Consider the following 15,066-nt stretch of genomic DNA (forward strand, 5'->3'; position numbering starts at 1 on the left):
ATGAAGACATTGACTATCCTCTGCAAAATGTAGCAGGAATTATCAAAATGTTAGAAATATATGTATGTAAGTTCCCTGTAATGCAAACCTGGACAAATATGATGACTATTTAATTAATGCTGAGGTTTTCTGTCTTTTGAAAAATAAAAATATTAAAAATATCCATCAGGTTTTCAGCATGTAGAAAATTAACCATACTTAAACTGTACTGTTAAAGTAACAGAGGTTTATAAAGGGCTGGAATGACTTGCTGGCTAACATGTGGGTGAGAGGGAACTTTGCTTTAAAATATATTTAAACACTGAATAGAGCCGTGTTTCGTCCATTACACCATATGACAAATAAACTATCACAGGGCAGTCATAGTTCCAAGATGCATCAAATCATTCAGCAGGTTTTGTTACTTTGGCAGAGAGTGGCCATTAAATATGAGCCACACAGCATGATGCACTAGTATGACACCACATAACTAGCCATGAAAAACCATTGGTTCATGCTGTTTAAGTAAGCCATCAAAGGGGACGACTCAGTAACACTTGATGACATTACAAGGTTTTGAGCTCTAACCTTGTGATTATTATTGTTTCGATGCAAATTCAGGGTATTCATGCCAAGTTATTTATTTATTATTCAAATTGCTGAGTATCAATTGAAGAAAAGGTACTGAATGGGTCAGATTTGTTCTGATTATAAATATGCCAAGAGTGAACGCCATACAGCAACTAAATGTACATGTAAAGACATTGTGAAGACCAATCAGACGATTTCTGATTGCAATGCAGGAACTGTGAGAGTCAAAACTGTAATTTTACGAAAATGTAAGAGTTGTGCTGTGCCGGCTCTCTACTAATTACAGCTGTTATCGGATTTTATAAAAAATTTTTACTTACATTTTCATGAAGTTATTATTATTTATAGGTACATTTGGTTCAACGCTTTCTCTGTTTTTTATTATTTAGAAATTAATAAATGAATCATGGATAAAAGTTGTTTGTGATACTCAAATCGTGATCACATAATAACAGCAAATCCTCACAATATTGATCCTTTTTGCTAGAAACACATGAAACAGCATATAAGTATTAGTAGACACTGCTGTTCTTTCATTCAGCTAATTCATTTATCAACTATTTATTCAAACTTTACCCAGTATTACGTAACATCATCCAATAACCTATTGACTACTGGGTTGATCATATGCTCTTTATCGAGTCAAATGAAAATCGGAGAAATGACAAACAGTGTTTTCGTGATAACCACTCCTTAAAAAAATTGGCTTAATCCCCATGAGCTGGTGGCTATCCATTGTGGGTGGGGGGTGTGGGGGGGGATCATTACAGTAACACAAACACACAACAGCACGCACACCAGATAACCTACAAGAAGACAATTACACCTGTAGGTGTAAAGTTTGCAGAGGCGAGGTGTAATTGGGGAGCTGTGTAGCAGGTGTGAAGTCAGAAAGCGGAGGGATACAGAAAGGGAATAACAAGGTTGGCTGAGTTCTGGCAGCCACTGCAGTAATAGGAGACCAGCCCTCCCCTTCCCTCTGTAGCCCCCTGACTTTTGGCCTTCTCCTTAGCGAACAGCAAGGGCAGCTGGCCTGACTCGTACAGAGCGGTCGCAGCCCATCAGCATATTGGATATAGTGAAGCAATAAAGCACACATGCTCTCCTCTGACTCCTATATCTCACTCAATGAAAACTTCAGAGTGAGGAGATCAATCTAAGACCTCTGAACAAAGCAAGTGACGCAAATGAAAAAACTATAGAAAATATTAGTCTCATAAATACTGTGAATTAATTGTTTTCTCAGACACCTCAACTGAGTTGCCCCAATGTTAATTAGGCACCTTTTACCAACAAAATATTGGTGGAATTTTGAAACCTCAACACACTCATTCACTGTATCTATTAGCACATTACAGTGCTACTACATTACCACTAGAGGCCACTAACCGCTGAAAGAAACTGGTGTTTGTGGGCAGACCAATGCTTGTCGATCACCATGAAAATATATGCTGACAAAACAAGACTCTTGACTTGTTTATTAACCGATATGTGGCAGGTTACAGCCCTTTGATTTTCCACTGTATCCAATCACAGCTTTTTTATTTTGAACCTTGCTCTCATATTCTTCTCTCTTCCTGCTTTTCATAGAAAATCAATCAAGCAGGGCTCTATTATCTTCTGAGCGTTTGATAACGTACAATTTGTGTTAGCGTAGGAGAAACTGATATTTAAGTAAGTTTCACTTTTTAACTCAAGCTATAATCAGATAATATTAAATCAATAACCACATGGTACTTTATTAGGTGATGTGCAACTCCACCGTCACCTTTATGTTCTTGCTGCTATTACATTTTTGACAAGAATCACTGTCACTGAACTTATGTGTGACTTCTGAGACACTTCTGTAACTTCTGTGACACACACCAGGGAATTTTAAGGTGATGGTATAGCAGCATTTTCTACTTAATCTATCTTTATCAATCCCAAATACTTTGTGGATGTCACAACAACAAAAGTTTCTTAAGTCAGAATGTTCCTCAAGAGAGTTGTATTAAAACTATCTTTAAGTAAGTGTTTGCCAACGATAATGCTGAGTCATGAAACCCAGCAGATGACACAGAATAAAATTCCTTTAATGTTGAGAACATATACACTGTAGCTCCTGCCAGAATGTAATTCAATAACCCTGTGGCCTATCTCTATGCAGCCACTACATGAAGCCACCTTTTCACACGGATCAAAAATAATCAAGATGATGAGGATGGCAGCCACCGTACTTAATTAGATATTATACTTGATCAGCAAGACTGTACAATCTGTTTACGTCCCGATATTGGACAATAAATCAATAAAGAAAGCAAACGTTTGAGCATTATAGATCTATATACATTATAAGTGCAAGTTTTTGCCAGTCCTCCTGACATGGTGACTTAAAACATTGTACTCCACTGATTAATAATTTATGTCATTTTTCAAACAAAAAGTACAAATATATTCTCAGATTACAGCCTCCATTATGTGCTGGTTTTTGGTAATAGATTGTCGATTGAATTAATTTGAAAGAATAAGATATAAATGTAGACTTTTTAAAAACATTGTATCGACTAAACAACTGATGATTAATCTGCAGACTATTTCCTTGATTAAAAAATCAGTCTATAGAAAGGTTAAAAATAATCTAGATTAATAATTTGCTGCATCCCTATTATTATTAAAAATGCATATTAGCAGTGGTGCAACAAAGTAAAAGGCAAGGCAGATCTGTTTGTATGGCACAGGGTAATTCACAGAACAAGCAAACTCAAGCAAGCAGTGGTGACTCCAGTCCGCTAGATAAAACAAGGAGTGAGAAGAAGAAGTATCGCTAAAAGATCAAATGTTTGATTTATTCATCTGCTCCATGACGTTATGATCTTAATCTTAATCGTGCTCAGATGAAAATGAAATGCACAAACAGGTCAAATCCTGACCTGTATATTGCACTGCTGCCATGTGATTGGTTGAATGGGCAATTGCAGGAATAAGCAGTTGCATTTGTGTTCCTAATAAAGTGATTGGTACGTGTATGCTCACTTCAAAACACAAATATGACGATTATGGTATTTACAAATACAGAACTGCATACCAAGTTTTTGTTATAAGGTCAATTATTAAAGCTCAATACTTATTAGCATTGGGAGATTGTCTCATGTACCTGTATCTGAAGACCGCTGTCCCAGTCATGGTGGAGAGGTGTTCACAAAAATGTCAGCCACAAACGACTGCACTGACATCACCAAGCTCTCTTTCTTTTCAATATCTTTCGGTACCTGCAGCTGTGGTCGGCGCTAAAGGCTAAAGCTAATCATTGCTGTTGGCTTAACACGCTAGCTTAACACGTTAGCTTATCACTGTAAGCTCAACACAGTTAGCAATGTTTAATCAAAGAAAAGCTAGGAAACTCTTACTAATTTGCTGCTACCTTACGTTCAGTAGTTCCATTGGCGTGAGACGAAGTTAACGTAGCCTTCTCAGAATCGAAAGGGAGGATTTAAAGACACAAATCAACATCACCTGGTCGTAGACGGTGACCTCCAGTGTTGCCTGGTTTGAATCTCGTACTTTTTCTTCAGAGACTCTTGAGACTAAATAGGTTTTATTGATGGATTCAGTGAGTTGAGCTGAGGACTAAAACCTTTTTAAGCCTATAATTATTTATTTAGGTGCGCCGATTTATATTGGCAGTTCCCATTTGCTCTAATCTACCTGTGCATGAACAGACAATAGCAGTGGATTAACGTGACACTTTTTGCAGCGTATGTGTTGTCTAAAATTGTATTCTTAATTTGCAAGTTTTTTCTATTTGCATGTGTTTTCTTGATTTGCAGTGCGTGGAGCTCTCAGTCTTCCTAGTATTAGCTATAGTTAACGTTTCCATATATGAAACCCATCTTATCAATCCTAAAATTGACTAAATTATAACGACTCGCCTAAAAACGCAATCCAGAGGGGGCGCTGTTTCATCCAATCACAGCAGCAAAATGAAAATGCTGAAACTTTGTCGGGTCCCAAACTACATCATCATCAAATTTGAGGTTTGTGTACTTGGGTATTTCCAAATTGTACCACCTTATACTTCCGCTCAGGTGCAATTCAAACCAATTGCAATTACATTGAGGTGTTTTTATTGTAATTAACAAAAATAAAAAAAACATTTATTAAAGAATCAATGTGAGGCCAACATACAGTATAGGCTGACTCAATTTTGTCCACATTCTTGACAAACTCCAGTTAAGCAATGCACATAGCTGACAGAAAATAGTTGTGGCTACACACTGTAAGATCAGAGGTCTCCTGCCATGAGCTAATCATTCCATGTGCCATATAGGCAAGTGTTGAAGGAGCGTTGCCTGTTTATTTATAGGAGTCTCTGAGGTTCCACGGCAGAGGGTTGCTCTTGAGCTGGATTAAATTACAGCTATGGTGAAACCTGAAAATACAGCTTCTATACAGACACAAACATGAGTATAAATTCTTAATAAAGATCTATGGACCTACTTTAATGGGCTATATACACCGCAGTTGAAGCACATGACCTGTCCAAAAAGAATATAGTCTGAAAGTGAAATATTAAACGCATTAAAGCTTCATCTCAAATATTCCCTAAAACTTTTTATTTGTTTTCTCTGTCTGATGGCTGAAATGTAGGGGGCATATGGGAGATAACTGTTGCATGTAAATAGGTTGAAGGATGAAGAAATGTATGAAATTCATGATGGCAACAGCATCCTCCATATATAGATCAAGTCAGTATGTGTTGTCGTCATCTAAAAAAAAGCTTAGCAGCAAGGTCGATTAGGATCCACATATCGTCGGTGCTCAAAAACAAACTGTCTTCTTAGAATTTAAGTAGGCTGCAGTATAACATAATTCCCCAGCAGCAGCAGTTGAGAATAAATAAATAGAAAACACACAGGAAAGAAAAAAGGCCTCCGTGGTTTGCATTGGCCTTGTTTGTGAGGACATGGATGTAGACAGAGATGTATTTATAAGTAGGCTCAAGGTAAGAGTATATCAAGGAGCCCGGGCATCGAGAAACGCTATCAGACACGTGGCAACAATTTGCTGTCCAGATGGTCGGCACCAGCCAGGGCCTGACCTAATATCACGGTTCAGCAGTCTGTTTACGTTGTAGGGCTCCCTGTAACATGTGGAGACATGGCAGGTGACAGACAAAAAAACGTTGGAGTTAACACTGAGTAAACTTAGCTTAAAGAACAAGTGAAGCCTTGTAAAAGCTAGTGTCAATATGACTCTTACTATAAAGAAAATAATCAGAAAGTGGAAAACCTGCACATATTCAAATGATTTTTGAAATTGTTTTTACAGTCAGATGTTTTTTTTTATAATTTGGCTGTAAAGTCTTCAACTTCTTGCCAAGAATAAAAAAAACTGTCATGAGTGAAGCATAGACCTGCAAGAACTAGTGTCAGCAGATATTGTATCAATTATCGTTTCTAAGATTCTCTGGCTGAACTTGTGTTTGGTAGGTCTGTTGTTGAACAGGGATTTTTTCAGTGCAGCAAAATCCAAATATTTATATATATATAATATATATACATGACATTGAGCTGGTGACCAGATTGTGAGTTGAACTCTTCTTAGACATCAAGGTGCTTATAAATAGTGGATGGTTACTTTGACCTTGCAGCAAAACCTAGCCTAGTAAAGAGACACTCAAATGAGAGGCAGGTAAAATCAACACTACCTTTTTTTGTTAACACCATTACAGACGTGTAATAGAAATCAATTGACTTGTAACTTTGTTAAAATTGCAAAGGTTTCCATCTCTTACAGTAACTGCTGAAATGGGTGTAAATCTCAGTGTGGAAAGTAAACATTAGCCTGATACAGGTCAACAGAAACCCAGTCAGTCTGGTGGCGACTGTTCAACCAAATGCCAACACAGTCTATGACAGATCAAGCAGTGTGTTCAGTGTTTGACCAGTTAAAGCAGAAACTAAGTGGGAACGAATCCTGAGTGGAAGAGATACATCTCTTAACACCTCTTGTTATACACAATCTAGTGTTCGGTCCCATAAAAGATTTGATGTTGCCTATTTGCGTTCATCTTTAAATGTAGTGCCCCCTGGTGGCAGCAGTAGACCACTATCTTTGGAAGCTAGGTTGACTACCAGCCAACCACCAGCTAACATTCCTGCCATTTTTGTGGGCGTGGCTGCGCCTGGTGAAGATGAGAGGGCCGCATTTTTTAGACATTTGCACATCGTGGACAATCCTGTGATTTTAACTGCTGATTCGCTGTAGCTAGGTAAAGACACGTGTGCTTCTCAAACTGCACTTGACTACGAAGATCAGTTGATATTGCACTTGTTTTTACACAGGGGGTTGGTTCTCCGGCTCTGCATGCCAATCTGTAAAAGTCACCCGCACGTCACTGAATAACATGAACAAAGTTATCGACAAATTGAAACTTTGAGACCTTTGAAGTCATCCTTGATTAATAACCCACGTGTGGTTCCTCTGTGAACTGATCCCCCTGCAACTGGCCCCGGCCTGAATGGCAGACGACGCAGTCTTTTAAAAAAGGGAAAGGCTTGATCAAGGGGTGAAATGATAATCCGAGGGGGATGTGGGATGGGAGGTCATTCCAAGGAACCCGGCCCTCCGGATCGGAGGTGTCCAGTTTCATCTCTTGCTGCATGCCCTGTTACCTATCAGCAAGAGCATGAACTTCAAGTTGAGGTGACGGCGGGCTAATATTGGTGGCAATCAAAACCTGGGAAGTGTCTGCTTTCAAGAGTGGATGCCCTGGGTTCAGACACCTCTGGGTGAAGAGGCCGTGTGCAGAGCGGGCAAGGGGGGGGGGGGGCATAATCACAGCTTAGAATCCATTAGGCCAAAACTTTCACACTAATTAGTTGCAGCTGCACACACTCCTCACTGATAGTACAAGGTAAACTGTGATCCACACAGAGAGGAAGTCTTTGTCACTGTTTCACTGACTCAGCATCATTGTCACAGCGAAAGCAAAGATCTTCAGGATTTACCATTTGAGGTCAAAACACATCTAGGTAATAAGTTAAGCTGTACTCTACCAAAGGTGATACAAGTTAAGCCTATTGCAAACATATTTGTACTATTAAATTGATCAGTTAATTAAAAAAGCTGCACTACAGAAAATACACATATACACAGCCCTGGCAGGTTTACCTTTCAACACAAAGATGTACGTGTCAAGGTAAAAAGAAATTAAACAAATATAAAGACTCATTAAAAAAAATATTTGTTGATGTAGGCTACACTTTTATCAGACACAATTACTATCAGTTGAATCACAAACGTAGTTTTAAAACTGTCAAACATGCATATTGTTATCGGTAAATTCAGTATGAGCCAAGCTATAGTGTCAAGATTAAACCAGATTAAATGTAGTTTAATGTGAAGGTTTTTTAGATGTCTAGATTACCTAGTACCTGTTATTTATTGTTACTTAATCATAATCATTACCTGCAGCCCTGGTATAGACACTTTACCGAAAATCAGGAGAGAAATTGGTAATCAATAAACTAATCCTGTCTGTTCTTGGCTTATCGATGTATAGTCCTTTGCATTTGGTAAAATGTTATTAGAATTTACTGCAAGTGATTCTTCTTGAAACATTATGTGAAGCATCTTGAATCAGTGGCGTGCCGGATTTAGCATCACCTCAATAGACTCATTCCAGTGTCTGAGACGCTGTCATCACCGCAGTGCACCTCAGACTGGGTCAGTTACCCCCTATTTCATTTCGAGCAGAGTAGTTGGCACTGGAACGATGTGATCTGAAGGAGCTGTTGACTAGTGTTGCTGACCTTTAAAAGAAACTGTCTCAATGTATAACACACTCTCACACAAAAATGATATACACATTGACGTAAATTCACCAATTACACTAATAACAATGCCTGATACACACTTGCAGTAGTACACACACTCACACGAACACACACACACACTTTGTAAATACTTGGCCTGGGGATCTGGAGGAGGTGAAAGCCAAAGGGAGTCACCGACACAAGTTGGTGGTGTAATGGGTTGGGAAGGAAACTCATCCTGTCTATATTTAGGCAAAGATGAGCTCGAGAGGATGAAGTGCACTTAATGAAAGGGTCAAAAAAACATTGGGGGCTTCTACAGAAATTAAGTTATTGGGTTTTAAAATATCACCGTAAGTGTTATTAGAATTTTGAATTATTAGAATATATATAACACATTTTTTTTGTATTCATATTTTGAGTTATTAACCAGTCTACTCATACAATCTAAACAAACAAAGTTATTGTCATCACGGATGTCAAAACATTGGGATAATTGCTTATTATTAGACTATTAGACAATATAACTAATTATTCAATTGATATAATGGCAATGAATAATTCAGTCAAATCATAGGGTCAACGCATTCTTCCGTAAAAAAAGATTATAATAAACTTGGCTGGTTCTAAAGATACAAGGTTTATGTGTTTATGTATATCGAGGCATTGTGATAACTGTTTATTATTAGAGCAATTGGCATGCTATAAATAATAATTGATAAAAAAATAACATTGATTTCATCATGCTATTGTGACAGAGATCTACTTGACTTAGGGCATTGACTCGTGTTACAATATTGCAAAAATAACAATAATAATGATAATAATAATAACATATCTAAAGTATATAGAGCTATTCACAACACTCAAAGACACTATATAAGTAAGAACAGAGAAATCACGTTAACACAAATATCTCAAAATACAAAAATAACATCATTAATCACACATTAAACAGTTCTGAAGATTAAACCAAGATTAAAGCAGATATTAAATCAATGTCAGTTGAGAGTACAGAGTACAGATTTTTTCTCAATCTGAAGAATGACCAGAAAGCAGATGTTTTCCTCACTGTGAGTGGACGCACAGTGTCTTGTTACCATGGGGGTCTCCTGCATTCATTGGTCGAGCCATTAATAACGATGGGAGGTTCCTCACTGTCAGCATTCATGCACCCTGCAAGCTTTTATGGCATGTGCCTCCCAGGCTACGTCTCAGTACATGCGGTCACTGTTTAAGTGAGCATGTACTGTACATGTTAAGAGAAATGGATGGATGATGGAAACGTGCCCGTGGCAGCAGAGTATACAAAGTAGTAAATATTACAATTCTGTTATCAAATGATCAAATGAGGTGATGTGAATATTGTGAAGAAATAATGCTGCTGTAAAAACAAAGATGGGATTGAAATACTGCTGAATTTAAAATAATAATAATATAATAACTAGAGGTGACAGAGGGAGGCCATTGTAGATCATGACATATATTCCTCTCTTTCACTTTGACTGATGTATGAGAGTCACATGTCCATTCCTCAGCTTGTTTGTTATTGTTTGTTTCCTTGGATACAGCCGAGGCCTGACACCTTGGCTTGACCCAGACATTCATTTGCTGAACGCTATATGCTAACAAATTAACAGCAGGCGGCACCGTGTCCTGACACAGACATTTGACTCTGGAATCCAACCCTTTGTTCAGTGATGGAAGGACCATAAAACCATGTGCTCCTTTGGGAAGCAGTACTTTTTAAACCTGATTCCAAAAACAATTTCCCTCTGCCCTGAAAGTTAATGACGGCAGCTTGTACTCACCAATGATCACCCTCGTCTGTGTAATAATGCAACCTGTACTAGTTGGTTTAAGTACCACTGATTAGCCCCCTCGTGCTATTATTGTTGTTCTCCTGTGTCTACAACTGACGCGACAGACGTAAGTGACAGCCTACAGCTTTATGAAGGCAATGAACGTGGAAAACACTGACCTATAAAAAGATCACAATGCTGCGACGCACATTTAACTTGACCCTGCACACTGGGGCCACATCTTTCACACATCTTAGCATTGAATCATGTAGAGAAGAAAAATAATTAAACTCTAACGTGACTAATAGTTGACACTTTCAAATTTGCCTTAGCAGAAGAGTCTGAAAAAGACTAATAAGACTAGAAGTACCTGCAGCTGTTTGTTTTTTTACACCTCTCTGACCCCAAGGCCAGGTCACTTGTCTTATGGGTGTCCATGTGTTCCAGGTTGTACAATTGATCCCTTTAAGTGCGATGACCAGTGAATGTTATTTTGGCTGGGGCTTCGTGAAGACACTATCCTCCCTGGCTACTCAAGTGTCAGTCAAACCAGCAGTTTCCACTGGCCAGGTCCAGAAGGGACCCTGGTCACAAGCTGCTCTGAGCCTCAGAGCACTCAAATCATTTCATCGTACTTATTTGAGATTGATTTAATACTTAGGAAAATAACCAAAATATATGCTTATATAATAAATGTTTATCATGTTCTCTTGTACTGTTTCTAAATCTGTGGGCTGTGACCCAAAGTAGACGCTGGGTCCTGGAGGTTCCCCTTGTGACAGGAATAGCACCATGATTTCATGAATGAGGGACCTGCAGGGTGAGACTCTTCATTTCGGAGCAGACTCTGGATCTGAAAACCTATTTGAACTCTCTCTGAACAAAACAAGGATTGAGGACTTTTTAAAAGCGAATTGTATTTAAAGTATTAATAACTTGCAGTTGGATTTTCAAACAACACACTTGTAAGGCGACATGTTCACTTGGAAAACACTGCAGTGCTTCATCGAAGCGAGTGAGTGTGAGAGGGACAGCAGCAGCAGCAAGTGTCATCTGGTCTTCCAACTTGGGGAGGGCTTTGGAGTTTAAAATGGTGTGAATATGATAGCCATCTCCAGCCATCGGTATTGCGTATGCGAGTGGAGATCTGTCTGCACCACTGAAAGTTGAAAGTTCAGAGGCACTAATCTGACTAAAGGACGGTGTAAATCAACAACGGGGCAGCGATTTTGGATTATCGACAGTCTCGGTGGAGCGAAAGCGACCTGAATCTGGTGCGGCTGCATGAGAAAGAGAGCCGGGAGGAGGCACGGGCTAAAGGGCAAGAGGGAGACACCGAGGAGGTGAGTGACGGGTTTACCCGCGGAGGGGTAAAAAGATGACTGTGGTGTCCCAGGAGAACCACGACGACACTGTGGTCATTACTCCTCTGTTACAAGATGCTGCCGACTTGGAGCCGGCGGAGCAGGAGTGCAGCGAGAGGGTGGTCATCAACATCTCAGGTCTGCGCTTTGAGACGCAGCTGAAGACCCTCTCCCGCTTCCCGGCCACGCTCCTTGGAGACCCGCGCAAAAGGATGCGCTTCTTCGACCCGCTGAGGAACGAGTACTTCTTTGACAGGAACAGGCCGAGCTTTGACGCCATCCTCTATTATTACCAGTCGGGTGGGCGGCTGCGGAGGCCAGTGAGTGTGCCCGTGGACATTTTCATGGAGGAAATCAAGTTTTATGAACTCGAGGATGAGGCCATGAACTCGTTCCGAGAGGACGAGGGCTTGGCGAGGGAGGAGGACCAGACGCTGCCCAACAACGAGTACCAGCGCCAGTTTTGGCTCCTCTTCGAGTATCCAGAGAGTTCAGGACCTGCACGGATAATTGCCATCGTGTCAGTTATGATTATTTTGATATCCATTGTTATATTCTGCTTGGAGACACTACCCGAGTTCAGAGACGTCCCTCCGCAGCCGGACAACAGCAACACGGCGAATGGAAGCGCAGATGGTAACGCGCCCAGCCCATTCACAGACCCGTTTTTCGTGATTGAGACACTTTGCATCGTGTGGTTCTCTTTTGAATTCACCATGAGGTTCCTTTCGTGTCCCAGCAAAGCAGCTTTCTTTAAAAACCTCATGAACCTCATCGATGTGGTGGCCATAGCTCCGTACTTCATCACCCTGGGCCTGGATCTCGCAGAGCATCAGGGCAGCAGTCAGCAGGCTGCGTCTCTGGCCATACTAAGGGTCATCCGTCTGGTCCGGGTTTTCAGGATTTTTAAACTCTCCCGGCACTCCAAGGGCCTCCAGATCCTCGGCCAGACGCTCCACGCCAGCCTCAGGGAGCTGGGGCTGCTCATATTCTTCCTTATCATCGGCGTGGTCTTATTCTCCAGTTCTGTTTATTTCGCAGAAGCAGAAGACCCCGATTCTGAATTTACAAGTATACCTGATGCGTTCTGGTGGGCTGTGGTGACAATGACCACGGTTGGTTATGGAGACATGTGTCCCTCCACCATTGGGGGGAAATTCGTTGGATCTTTGTGCGCAATCGCTGGAGTACTCACAATAGCTTTACCGGTCCCAGTTATAGTATCAAATTTCAATTATTTCTACCACAGAGAAAACGAGGAGGAGGACAACGTTCAGTTCGTGCACGTGACCTGTGGGCAACAGCAACAGCCCTCGTTTGTTGAGTGTGATTCAAACAAAAGTATCCAGTCGCTCTCCAAAACTGATTCCTATCAGGAGAGCGACGACCGGGACCCTCCGACACATCCAAAGATACACCCACTCGAGACATACACCGGGAAACTGACAGTTGTATAAAGAAGATTTATTTTTTTCCGGTGACACGCAGTTAATGCTTCTCCACGACGGACGCTCCTGGTGCTTGTACGTATGCTGTCTACAGTGGTCTCCAAACGTGGAGCCTCAGAAATTCGTTTTTACAAATACCTTCATGAGGAATTCACGTTATCTTAATTCATCGTATGAGAAAATCATTCCTCCACATATTTCTCATATTGGAGCGACTAGTGGAAACATGCAGAGGGAAGCTGTGGACTTAAACATTATACTCGGGAAACCTCAAATAAAAACATGTGGGAACCCATGAGGCACGCAATAAAACACATGGATTATCTAAATTGGGCCTGCAGCAGTCAAATTTTGCCATCACACTCCTCCATACTTGACAGGGCAGGTGTTTTTTTTGTGTTTACCCATAAATAAATGTCAACATGATCTACAATTTATTCGCATATTGTTGAGAAAATAGCGTTACCTATTTTCTAATGATCCAAAAGCATTGAGAAGAGAGAGAGAGGGCAGACCAGGCGCGCGTATCAGTGCCAATGACGCACGAGGCGCGCCAACCCTCCACACTGCAGCGCATGGCGAACTAAGACACATTTCCATTAACTGTGTGTCGGGGTTGCGCCGTGTGCACTGTGAGTAGGTGGCTGCTGCCATGTGCATGAGCACACTGGCACTTGTTCAACTCTCTTGTCCTGCTGCGTTCAATCCTCCGATGTGTTCGTGCCCATTGTGTCCTTGTACATAAACACTAGTAACTTCTTCTGTTACGCAGCATGGTGTCCCAGCATAACTGGAACGATGAAAACTTAAATTTGCACTTAAGTACCATGCGGTCAAACTTAGTAAAACCGCTTCGATTTTACTTTGATTTAGGCTTCTTAAATTAGGTTGTTTACCTCTTTGTCAACTTGCAGATTGTTGCCTTAAACGAGGCTCTAACACTCAGGATACTGCGCTCATGTTTATGGTCTGTTTTTCGTAATGAAAACACCAATGACCCGTAATAAAAATACACATATCTCGTTATCACATGATAGATTTCTTCTAAATATAACAAGTCTCACATGTCTAAAAATACTATGTCATCTAGAGACCTTTTTTTTTTCTTGGAGCTTGTAATGTGCCGCCAGGGGTCAGAATGAATGAGCTCTGAGCGCCACTCTGTGGATGAAACACATCCCTGCAGACTGGTCAGGAAGCTCACAGTGCAAAATTAAGACATAAACTGGAATACTTTTGCTCTGTTGCAGCCTGCCTACTCGGGATTTTGGCGCAAGCCTCCAGAGGCCATGCTCTTTGAATAAGTATGTATTTGGATGCCTGTGATGGTGACCTAGGCTCAGAACCTTACTGCTTTCTCTCACCTTCCAATGTCAACATGGTGAGTTTTGTTTTCTGCTTACTTTCAGGAGGCAAGAGACGATTAAGTGAAGCTTGCTTTTCGCTTAAAATACTAATGGGGCATTCTCCTCTCCTCCGAAACACTACATAATTTTCTCATGGATTATTCTTGCATTGCCAGTGATGTAGCCTACAGAGACCTCACAGTGGAAACCCTTGGGAAAAGTTTAGTCTGCTGCAGTGGACATTTTGTGTATCAGCCATATAGAAAAAAATGACAACTCTTTTGTGTAGGCTTTATAAATGACCACGCTCTTTTTGTAGCTGTATAAAAGGCTTTGTGTACTTAATGTTGTTTTGTAAAACTTCTGAACTTCCTCTTTTCTTATGCAGCATACAATGCAAAGTTGGAGCCGCAACCTGCTTCTGTGTTACAATCATTCAGCTTACACTGCAGCTCGCTGTATACAACAAAAGCATTATAGTGCAATGTCTGCATGACGCACATGCATTGTGAATTTTAAATGTAATCAAATATTTATTTTTCTAATTTAAACATGTATGTGAACTTAACTTAATTATTTTTATAAATAAATTATGGAACAGAGAACACACCCCTCGTTATTTTTTCATGATCCCAATGAAATGGATAAGACTCAGAGAAACAGCAAGTCAGTTCAAATGCACATTGATCAGTTCAACACACTGATCTATATCGCTGTTGGTGCTCGGTGGTGGCAGA

General features: G+C 40.4%; 1 protein-coding gene across 1 annotated transcript; it reads left to right on the top strand.

Annotated features, from left to right (window-relative positions):
• Positions 1-11,202: 11,202 nt before the first annotated feature.
• On the top strand, positions 11,203-14,928 carry LOC133954755 (shaker-related potassium channel tsha2-like). Its single transcript, XM_062389237.1, has one exon. The coding sequence runs from the start codon at positions 11,550-11,552 to the stop codon at positions 12,990-12,992; it is 1,443 nt and encodes a 480-aa protein (XP_062245221.1). The 5' UTR covers positions 11,203-11,549; the 3' UTR covers positions 12,993-14,928.
• Positions 14,929-15,066: the final 138 nt, after the last annotated feature.

Source organism: Platichthys flesus, chromosome 6, assembly GCF_949316205.1.
Source record: "Platichthys flesus chromosome 6, fPlaFle2.1, whole genome shotgun sequence".
NCBI classification, from domain to species: Eukaryota; Metazoa; Chordata; class Actinopteri; order Pleuronectiformes; family Pleuronectidae; genus Platichthys; species Platichthys flesus.